This window comes from Triturus cristatus, chromosome 9, assembly GCF_964204655.1.
Source record: "Triturus cristatus chromosome 9, aTriCri1.1, whole genome shotgun sequence".
Classification (NCBI taxonomy): Eukaryota; Metazoa; Chordata; class Amphibia; order Caudata; family Salamandridae; genus Triturus; species Triturus cristatus.
The window spans coordinates 392,809,630-392,821,647 of record NC_140592.1 but is presented as its reverse complement, the minus strand read 5'-3'; the positions used below and the strand labels follow the sequence as shown (position 1 = coordinate 392,821,647).

The window sequence follows — 12,018 nt, the reverse complement described above, 5'->3', positions numbered from 1 at the left end:
AAGAACTATCGGCCCATCTCGCTCCTCCCCTTCGCAGCCAAAGTTGCAGAGAAAACAGTCAACAGGAAACTGACATGATTCATTGAAGAGAACGCCGTCCTCGACCAGTCCCAATCCGGATTCCGAAGCAACCACAGCAGAGACCGCCCTGTTCGCCGCCCCAGATGACATACGCACCCTCCTGGACCAAGGCCACTCCGCAGCCCTCATCCTACACAACCTATCAGTGGCCTTCGACACCGTCTCCCACCACACACTAGTCGCCAGACTACACGACGCAGGCATACAAGGGACAGCCCTGGACTGGATCCGATCATTCCTCACCGGAAGAAGCCAAAGGATCAGACTCCCACCCTTCCTCTCCGACCCCACGAAAATCACCTGCGGAGTCCCACAGGGTTCATACCCGAGCCCCACACTCTTCAACATCTACATGGCCCCCCTCGCAGCCATCGTCCGACAACACGGCCTCAACATAGTATCCTACGCCGACGACACCTAGCTCATCCTCTCCCTCACCAAAGACCCCACCACTGACAAACTCAACATCCAGAAAGAATTGCAAGACGTCGCAGTCTGGATGACCAACAGCTGCCTGAAGCTCAACTCCGAGAAGACCGAAGTCCTTGTTCTCGGTACCACCCCTTCTGCATGTGACAGCACCTGGTGGCCAACCACCCTCTGAAGCCCACCTACCCCCTCTGACCACGCCAAGAACCTCGGCATCGTACTCTACTCACTCACCATGAACCGACAGGTCAACGCTGTCACCTCCAGCCGTTTCAACACCCTCCGCAAGACCTTCTAGTGGATCCCCCCTGAGTCAAGGAAGACAGTCACCCACGCACTCATCACCAGTAGACTGGACTATGGAAGCACACTCTACACCAGCATCAACAAGTCCCTAGTCCACAAACTCCAGACAATACAGAACACTGCGACCAGACTCGTCCTCGGCATCCCCAGACACGAACACATCAGTCAACACCTACGAAGTCTCCACTGGCTCCCCGTGGAGTAAAGTCACTTTCAAAATCCTCACTCACGCCTACAAAACAAGGGACCCAAATACCTCCACGACGGAATCGACTTCCACTTACCCAAAAGAAACCTCCGATCTTCCAACCTCGCACTGGCCAAAACCCCGCGCATCCACAGAGCCAGAGCAGGCGGAAGATCCTTCTCTCACATTGCAGCCAAGACCTAGAACGAGCTACCGGCAGACATCAGACACACCCCCTCCCTGAACACCTTCAGGAAGACCCTCAAGACCTGGCTCTTCGGCTAAACAGATCTGCGGACCCCCCCCCCCCCCCCCCCCTCAGCGCCTTGAGACCCTCACGGGTGAGTAGCGCGCTTACAATTCCCTGATTGATTGTTGAATGTCCTCCTCAAGAACCCCACAACTGACCAGAATCAACTGAGCAACTTCTGATTTGTCTCCCTACTCCCCATTCAGCCAAAGTGTTTGAGAAGACCATCAACAAGCAACTCGCAGCCCATCTCGAGCTTCCCGATCTTCTAACACTATCAGGATTCAGAAAGAAACAGCACCGAAAACAGAACTCACTGCGGCCACCAATGACATTCTAACCATTGTGGACCAAGGAGAAACAGGGGCACTCATCCTGCTTGACCTCACCGCGGCCTTCAACACTGTCTCCCACAACACCCTCATCAGAAGACTCCATGAGATTGGCATACAAGGATCTGCTCTCAAATGGATCCGTGCCTTTCACATGGGAAGAAGCCAAAGGGCCACCCTTAACATCAGAGTCCAAAAAAAAAGATATGGCGAGTGCCACAGGGATCGCCCTTTATCCCCACCCTTTTCAACATATACACCACTCACCAACATCATCTGATCATAAGACCTCACAATCCTCTCTCAAGTCAATGACCCCCAACTCATCCTCTCCCCGACGGACAAGAAAACAACCACCAAACCAATTTCACCAACTGCATTACCATGGTAGCAGACTGAATGTGAACCAACTGTCTTAAGTCCAACTACAAGAAGATGAATGTACTGATCTTCAGAAACAAGACCTCCCCATGGGACTCCACCTGGTGGCCATCAGAGCTAGGACTGACACTCACACCTAAAAACCACACACAAAATCTAGGGCTCATCCTAGACGGCAAGCTCAACATGACAGCTCAAGTCAACGCAGTGAGCCAATCCTGCTTCCACATCCTACGCATGTTGCGATAGATCTTCAAATTGTTGCCTCAACACCTGATGGACTGTCATGCTCGCCTCATCACCAGCAGGTTGGACTACGACAACACTCTACACTGGAATTTCCAACTCCTACACAGACCATACAGAATGTCACCGCAAGACTCATACTCTACCTTCCACGCTGCACACACATCACACCTCAGGAAGCTTCACGGGGTCCTCATTTACAAGTGCAGCCAATTCAAACTTCAAGCACACATATAAAGCCCTTCACAACACAGGACCAGAATACCTAAGCACCCGCATACATTTTCACCAGAGCGCTACACTCTGCCTCACTCATACACTCTCCGCATCCGCTAAAGCAAAACAGGAAGTTTCTCATTCTCCTACATCACACACAAGATATGGAGCGATCTCCCTCAACCCATCTGAGCCTCCTCCTCCCTTTCACGAGTTCCACAAGAAGCTGAAGACCTGGCTCTTCATATAAGCTCCTTGGGGACCGCACACCCACATACCTGTCCAAGGACCTGGATACCCTCTCAGGCGATTAGTGCACTATGCAAATTTACATAACAGATTGGGTCACTGCAGGCCATGCTTAGAAACCTGTACTCCTCACATTTACTAAAGCAATGTGTTAATGGATGGCCACATTAGTAGATTTAAACACCAACCTGATTGCTTATGCAGCACGTGTACGGCACACCACAGGCCAGCGGCCCCTTCCCTTCGCACTCATGATATTGATTCTTCGCCCAGTCTTTAAAATCTTCACCACCGCAACACTTGAACTATAGGAAATGAGAGAATTCATATGAGAGCTTCTATTTAGAAAGGCACATTATCACCCCCCCCCCCCCCCCTTCCATCTTGTCAACAAGTGATGGCGTTCCGGTTAAACTCACACAAGGGACATAGAATTCAACCAAAAGTACAGGCTACTGTGATTTCTAGCAAGCCAATAAAATATACCAATTTACTCTACTCTGAACCCAAAGTGTGCAGGTAGATCTCAGAATTGCTCATGTTGGAAATCGTTAACACTGTCACTGGTTTAAGGATTTAGTCCCAAATGCACCCTAAACCCAGAATAGAACACAGTATTGCCAGCAGGAAATCTCTCGTGACATTTGCACTCATCCAATGCTTGCAGTGTATTTCATAAACAACTAAAGAGAACAAGCATGCCTTATAACACAGTAAAATAATCCATCAACATTGGAAGTTTGTTCAAGCAATCATGTGTATTGGTCTCTTGATTAACCTAGTCTGGTTGTAGCCCTCAGTCAAGATTCGTTGGAACTTCGGTTGTGTGATGCCAGGGATTTAAGAGGATGAAATAAAAGATTTCCTTTAACCTGAAAGCTAGGTATAGCCTTGGTCATTACGAGGGGGTAGATTTGAAAATACCATGCCCGACACCCGAGGCTGTAAGGTCAGTGTTGCTTAAATACTTTTCAGAGTTTTTTGAAATCTGAAATCCAAAGCAGGATGGTGCACCCTGAAAAGTCAGTGGATTTAACTGCATGACCCTGGCTGCGCAGTCTCTTTACGGTTCCAAGCAAAAGTGAATACACTCATGTGCTGGATCTCAGATGGGTGTAAAGTTCATGCAGGTGGGGCTGCGGAGGTGGGACAGTATGAAAGCAAACTGATGGCCTTATCAGAAAAGTGTACGAAGTGAGTAACAGGTGGCAGAAAGGCGAGGCAATTCAAACAGAAAATAGAATCAGGCTCCCACGGAGAACATTACCAACTAAACAAAAGGCGTGATGACAGTTGTTTCATTCCACTGACACGCGCAAGCGTCAGAAGGCAGGTGCGCGCCTGTAGAATGACAAAGGCAAAAAAAAATTAAATGTAGTATTTGACAAGCCATGTGACTTGATCTAAAAGGGGCCACGAGACAGAATGCAAATTAAAAAAAAATATATACATTTTGGATGAGCTACTCACGCCTGAACCTGGCAAGTTTTAGAACTCCGCTCACCCATGGGTTGGGAGACCTAGTCCTCATCAGTCATATGCCTTCTACTTACTCCTAGGTGGAATATATGTTGAGGTGGCTTCCTATCAGTATTTCTCTTGCTCCCATTTGCTAGCAAGTGCTACAGCTAAATGTTAGGCACATGGAAGGTCTGAGGAATCTCTGCTTGTTGGTGGTTAATGATGCCCAGTCCTCAGGTCCCTGAGTGTTCGGTCACATACATCTGGTTAAAGTAGAAGCCCTCAACCTGGAAACTTTCTGCCCTGGGCCAGAACCAGGCGCTACGGGTGCAGCAGAACCCTCAGCATCTCATTGGGTATCAAGCCCTATTCAATCCAACAATCCAAACATTTGCAATCTCACCCTCTCTCCTCCCTTCCATTTTCCCTTCCTTCCTGGTCACAGGCGTGACTCTCAACAAGTCCATTACAGCCTTTTATCGGTACCAGGTTAATAAAATTAGTATTGTTGAGCTTGTGATGATTATTAGTGTCTGTAACTGTGCTGATGTTGTAGACTTTGGGAGGCAAATTCACACTTTCATGAACGTTTACTAAGATAGCTCAGGGAGTTAAGCACTTGCTGCTGAGATGTGTGCAAATTCTATACAGGTTATATCTATCATGCTGAAAAGTAAAATCTTGAAAAATATAATTTATGGTGCTATGAAACACATTTGTTTTGGGTGCCATAGGAAAACAAGTTAAAAAGCACCTAGAAGTGGTTACGGGTGAAAGCACCCTGAAAGTTTTAAAATGAAACATGAATGATTTTGAAAATCACACGAGGTTTATTATTGGCTTTGTTCATTTTGCCATGGCTACAAATGTCCTTTACTTCGTTTTAAAAATACATCTTTTTCAGTAATGTATATTTTAAATCAGGCTTCTCTCAGATGTACTCACACAGAAATGACTGGTAGTTCATTTATCAAGACACTCCCTTGAATTGTAAGAACAGAACGGGTTAGCACTAGGGTCTGCATGAATGTTCAGAGCAGCCAGCACACGAGTGCTTCACGTCAAAGCCAAATCCATTTAATCAACCAACGCTAAAATATCCTTGAACAAATCCCTTGTAGGCACATTTATCTGTTCATATTGAACCGCCCAAACCGTCAAGGGTCTATTGTGTATCCCACTATTTGTGATTTCTATTTCATGTCAAAGCAAACTCATTTTCATGTTTAGGGTAGAATTACATTAGGGCGATATCCCGAAACCGGTCCCAGGATGCCCGTTTACGGTCCAGGGAGGACCTGGCTTGGCAGTTCGGGCTGGACTGTTCCCATGGGGAGCAGGGTCAAGAATGATTTGCCAGTGGCTGGGCCCACACTGGGATGACGTGGCGAGCTAAATAACTATGGATGAAACCCAGATCTGTCCATCATCTTATTTTGTGATGTTATTATATTAGCACCACTGGGAGAACAGTATTGTTTGTGACATAGGTGGGGGGCATGAACATGTAGTTACAGTACATTTCACCTTTTCTGCTTCAGCAAAGCAATGCATCCACAGCAGTGCATCATGAAGCAGTGCATACCGCTGCAAACAGCATTCACTGATCCTCTTGTTAAGAAACTGAAGTAATGGGGGACTCTAGTCTGACTTGGCAATCAGGCTGCTTTAAGTATTTAGGGCTGGACTTTGATAAGGATCTAATCACAACATTACGCGTTAATGAAAACCTGACTCTAAAAAAAATATCTAAATTACTAGAAGGGTGGTCCCGGAAATACCTGTTGTGGTGGGGTAGGGCTGAAACCCTGAAAATGATGGTAACCCCATTGGTGAACTATCTGGCGAGTATGTTACCAATGACCTTCTCTGATGACTTCCTCACTAAGGTGGATAGGCTAATCGGCGTGTTCCTGTGGCAGGGGAAGAAACCCAGGATATCAATGAAAAAGCTTCAGCTATCAAAAGAAAAAGGTGGCCTGGGTCTCCCTAACTTCAGGAATTATCAGACTGCCTTCCTTTGTAAACAGGGTGCACAGTGGCTGACTGGGGAGTCGGACTATACCCCGCTGTGGATAGATATCGAAAAATCCCTTATTGATAATGTCCCTCTTACAGCCATACTCACTATGGATCTTTCACATCTCCCTCATTCCAAATATATCTTACTAAACACAAGGCGGGCCCTTTTGAGACTTGACCAAGCTCATAAAACAGGACTATCCTTAAAAAGAACTACTATGATATCTCTGTGGCGAAATCCGACATTCCAGGTCAAAGGGAAACCTCTTCAGTGGGAAAACTGGTCAAGGAAAGGGGTCAATCTGGTGAGTGACTTGTTTGAAGGGGTACACCCTATACCGTTCTCTTCGCTACAGGTCAAACATAACTTGACACCGATAGATTTTTACGATTTTTTGAAACTCAAAGTTATTTTATCCACCCGCTCCCTTAATCCGTGCGACCCATGGCTTAAGACCCATGTCCCACGGCTCATGGCGGCTGGGCATTTTGTGTCCAAAATTTAAAAGCTGCTTCTTCCTAACCCAGGGAAGGCCGATAGGAGGAATGAGGTCAAGTGGGAGTCTGAACCAACTCCACCGGCTTATTATTTGACTGGGATATGATACACACCACTGCTCTATCAAATAAGATTTCACCAATACTAGCTCAAACTAAGTACATGATCATTAATAGGACATATTGGACGCCTGAGAAGCTCTTCAAACTTCAATTGAGAGACAATCCGCTATGTTGGAACTGCAACTCAGTTGTAGGAGACTTGGCTCATATGCTCTTTAGCTGTCCCGCGTTGGGTGCATTCTGGGGGAAGGTCTTTGACTGCATAGAGCCTATTTTCGGTATCAAACCTAAGAGAGAGTTTGTCTATGTACTATTGGGTGTATTGGATCAGGAACTCTATCGTGCCAATGACCGCTAATTGTTAGATATCTTACTTACTCTGGCCTGTAAGGTAGTGTTATGTAAATGGAAGAGCGCTTCTGAAGTCTCGTTCAGGGTCTGGCAGGAGTGGCTCTCCTTTTTAAGAGGAGCCGATAACCCGGCTCTGCATTCCTCACCATGGCGTGCTTCCCACAGGAAGCTTTGGAAATCTCTTGATGGGTCTTCATTCTCATTTGACCCGCCATGACTCTCCATGATTTCCTACGATCATCCGAGCTTGGGCGTACTCACACGGAATCAATGAAGAGCGCTACAGGTTTCAATATACGTTTTAACGATGGCGACTCGTATGTATTATCGTGCTGGCAGTAATGGTGCCCATTCACTATGGCACACCCGGATCCTAGGGTATGCTTCGTGTGTTTCATGATTTAATATCGTTTTGCGTTATTGGATCTTATTTTATTTGATCTTATTTAATTTGACTTGTTGATCTGTTCTAAATGACTCCTCTATTATGATTTGTATGTATCATTGTACTGTATTTGTATTGTGATATGTATGAGCCACTTATAGGTTGATGGTTGTTTATGTATGATTATGTTTATTTTGTTTACTGGGACTCCTTGGTTCTTTATTGTATGTATTTGTCTTTTCTTTTATTTTCTTTTTCAATAAAAATGATTTGAAATAAAAAATTTAAAAAAGAAACTGAAGTAAGATCCTTGAGATCAGATCGTTTCAGTGTAAATTAGGCAGCCATCTTGCCGCATCGTATGACAGCTAGAAGTTCTTCAATACAAGAACAAACAACTATGTTTTATCTGTATCTATTTTTATCACGCTACTGTCAACATGGTACGCCATTTTAGGTCAAGCCTAAAACCGTCTGTTTGCGATTGATTCACTCCTGTGTTGCTCTCCCCACTCCTTATTGGTTGGTGCTCCCGATGCATCATTCACGTGTTATGTTGAGGCGCACCGACAACTACAGTTTACTTTCGTTTTAGGGGGTTACATGTTCCTCGAGGGACTACTTGTTTGAATTCAAGCTAGTCAGTCACCATGTGTACACCGATGCCTTGGGCGCAGCGCTTTCTCTTACAGCATGGTATATTTAACAAGGCTTCTCGCGTTCACTTGCCTGCCCATATTTTTTGGCGAAGTTATACCTTCTACCACAGTGCGTTTACATTGCTGGGTGTATTGAACCTCCTTCACACAGGAGCAGGGGGAGTTACTATTTTCCCGTTTGCAACACTGGCACCGCGTGTTCTCTTTCAACACAGTGCCTGCATTTATGTTTGCCAAGACTTCTAACGTTCACTTCCATACTTTTTTTTTTATAAAATCGAAGCCATCCTTTTACCACAGTGGCATTTGCATTGCTGGGCGCATACAACCTCTTTCACGCAGGAGAAGTTACCACTTTAATGTTTGCAACATGGACGCCGCAGGGCGTCCGCTTTTAGGTTTTCCACAGCTTCACAAGTTCTCTTCCTCACCCGTATTTTTGGGCGAAACTATCCCTTTTATCAGAGTGCCATTTTCATTGCTGGGTGCATACAACCTCCTTCACAATGGGGGCTTGGGGGCAGCAGAGCACGGCGAGGTCTGCCCCCCGGGCTAGCCCAATTGTAGCCCAATATTGGTGTTATAGCCCAAGGGGTATTTAGTCCATTTTCGCGCCTCCCCAGCCACCATTTTAGGTTTGGTGACCTGGTGGCTGGGATCGCTGACCGAGATAGGTTTTTTTGTCTGTCAGTTATTGTTTTTTTGGCGTGGTTTGAGGCTTGTCAGTTCGAGTATCTTGTCATGGCTGGTGGCGATTTCAGAGTCATAGAGGCAATGCGGCTACTTCGTGAGGCGGGTCGGATGGATCTTTTGATCCCCGATGTCACCGCATCCCCGCGCCCGGCGAGGCGCGCGTCTGCCGGGGTGGCGGCCGCCGTCGCGGCCTGCTCACCCCCTCGGAGAGCGGACAAATCGCAGGTGAGCGGTGGTGGCCGCGCAATGGGTCGGAGCGCGGCCCCGAATGCTGGGTTAGTGGCGGTGGGGGTCGCGGGGGAGGAGGTTCATGCTGGGCTTAAGGCGGCAGGTGCAGTGCCTCGGCAGGGGAGCGCCTCTCGCGTCTCCCCGCCAGGCCGTTTTGGTTCTGGGGGCCGCTCATATGCTAGAAGAGCGGCCCGCTGCAGGAGGAGGCGGGGGGGGACAGCGGGGCAGCGTGCAGAAAGCGCGCAGTGCCCGGGGTGGTTTAGAGGGGCGGGCGGGGGACAGGTCCTGCAGCCCCACAGGAGGCCCAGATTAGTGAACGGAGGGGGAGCCCAGCGCGTGGCTCCCCTCCGCGGGCACAGAATGAGAGGGGCCGCTCACGGGTCAGGAGAGCGGCCCTGCCTAGCGCTATAGGCAAAAATTGTGTCCTGGAACCCACGGGGGGGAAGTGTGGGCTAGGCTGAGAACCAAGTTGTGGGGACTCAAATTGAAAGCGAGGATTATTTAGCAGCAGGGGGAGAGGGTAGGGGGTTTGGCTTTGGGGGCAGGCCCAATGGGGGGGGGGGGGTATTGTGGGGGCAAGGGAGCAGTCAGGCCTGGGGGGAGGTCTGGGGGCTTCTGGGGGGGTGGAAGAGGAGGCCGATAGAGGGGATTCCCATTTGCTCATTGAGTCGGATGGGAGTGACAGGGACTGGGCGGGCTTGGACATTTTTCCTTCATGAGCCGAGGGTGTTTCTGGGGCCCCTGGGAGGGGGTGGCAGGACGGGTCGTGCCTGGGAGTACGCCCAGAGGTTTTAGGGGGGGGGGTTGAAGATTGTCTGGTGCAGTGGGTGGGTGGCGCCATTGAGGGGGGGGTGCGGGCCGAGTTTCTGGGGGGGGGGGGGCCTGGGGCAGGGGGTTTGGAGTGGAGTGACGGGGAGGGGGACGCTGGGCGCTCATCTAATGTTGTCCACCAAAGAAAAGATTTGGAAAGGGGAGTATGTTGAGATGCTTAAACTCTTCCATAGGGAGGTGAGAGCAAAAGAGGGTTCGAAAGAGGAGGAATTAGAGTTGGCTAAAAGGCCTAAGGTGCCGCGGACGATTGAGAATTGGACGGCAGCATTTCTCATCTATGCTAGCGTGTATTGTGAAAAATTCCCGGACAGGTTGGTGGCCATGTTTAAATACATGGATGTGATCAGGAAGGCTCAAATTACGGGGGGCGGCTACGCATGGGCGCAGTACGATGAAGAGTTCCGGGCACGCATGGCGTGGGACCCAGAGGCGAAATGGGGAGAGCTTGATACGGATTTGTGGCAACATATGATGGGGCTACGGGGTCTGGAAAAACTATTTTGACGGCCAGCGGGCTCCCGCTCGTGTATCGGCCCTTTCGAGGAGGCCCCACCCGTGGTGGGGTGGGGGGGGAGCAGGCAGGGGGCAGTCAGGGGCAAAAGGGGCTTGCTGGGATTATAACAATGGGTTGTGCACCAGGGAGTACTGCAGTCTCTGGCACGATTGCTCCGGGTGTGGAAGAAGACACGCTTTGGTCAATTGTTGGGGAGGCCAGAGGCAGTCTCAGGACTCACAACAGTGGCAGACGGGAGGTTTTAAAGCAGCTGGTCAGCAGCAGCAGCAGATGGGAGGGGGCGAGGGGCTAAGGGGCCTGGACCCAAGGGCTCGTACTCCGGTTAATGTGGATAACTTGTTGGCAGCCTTGCAGGGGTATCCGGAAAGGGAGGGTGCGGAGCGGTTGCAACTGGGGTTTCTAGAGTGTTTCAGACTGGGGTACGAGGGGTCAAGGGTGAGGAGGTGGTCGGAATATCTAAAATCGGCAAGGGAGCACTCTCAGGTAGTGCAAGACAAGCTTAAAAAGAAGTGCGTGAGCGCCGCATGGCGGGTCCCTTTCAAGATTGTCCTTTACAAAATTTGATTGCGTCACCCATTGGTGTGGTGCCTTAAAAAGAGCAAGGTCAGTTTCGTCTCATTCAACATTTGTCGTGGCCTGAAAGCGGTCCAGTGAACGATTTCATTGACGAGTGGGAGGCCGCTATCTCTTATTCATCTGTTGACGTAGCCATGTCACTGGTAGTGACCGCGGGCGCAACAGCAATGATGGCAAAGTGCGACAAAGTCAGCTTTCCGGCTGCTTTCAGTTCACCCGGATGACTGAGATCTTTTGGGCATCCAGTTTGGCGGTCACTGGTACGTGGACAAAGCATTGCCGATGGGCTGCTCTATGTCATGCGCGCTTTTTGAGTGTTTCAGCACGTTCCTACAATGGTTGTTTACGGAACGGACGGGTCACCAAGGAGTTGCGCACTACCTGGATGACATCTTTTTTGTTGGCACCTCAGGCTTCGCGGACTGCCAGAGAGCGCTGGACAGTTTCCATGAGCTCGAGGGGACTGGGAGTGTCGTTGGCACTGGAAAAGACTATGGGACCCAGCACGGCCCTTTCCTTCTTGGGAATTGAACTGGACTCACGGTTGATGGAGGCACGACTTCCGGCAGACAAAAAGCAGCAAATGTTGGGGCTTCTGGAGATAATGTTGGCAAAACAAAAGGTCACGGTCAAAGACATTCAGGTGCTGCAGGGTCACCTCAATTTTGCTTGTCGAGTAGTCAGAGTAGGGAGGACTTTTTGTAGGCGACTGTGTAGGGCACTTGCGGGGCAGAGGCCTCCGCATCATCATGTACGCCTGTCAGCAGGAGGACTTGGGGATGTGGCAGTTTTTCTTGCAACATTTCAATGGCATACCTTTGATGAGGGAGGCTGACATGCTATGGAATGTTCAAATTTTTTTCGGACGCGGCAGGGAATACTGGATTTGGTTTGTACTGGCAAGGGAGGTGGTGTGCTGAGCAGTGGCCTGAGGAGTGGTTGGAAGGGGGCAGGAGCATTGCTTTCTTGGAATTGTTCCCTCTGGTGGTGGCAATCACACTTTGGGGGGAGAACTCTTGGCGCACAAGAAAGTCACTTTCCGAATTGATAATATGGCGGT

At 49.2% G+C, this 12,018-nt stretch overlaps 1 protein-coding gene across 1 annotated transcript in view; it reads right to left on the bottom strand.

Annotated features, from left to right (window-relative positions):
- Nucleotides 1-12,018, bottom strand: part of TSPAN15 (tetraspanin 15) — a 192,447-nt gene that overhangs the window by 64,346 nt on the left and 116,083 nt on the right. Inside the window, exon 5 of the mRNA XM_085625251.1 lies at nt 2,866-2,982. Within this exon, the coding sequence (XP_085481377.1) occupies nt 2,866-2,982 (117 nt within the window). The remainder of the gene's footprint in view (nt 1-2,865; nt 2,983-12,018) is intronic.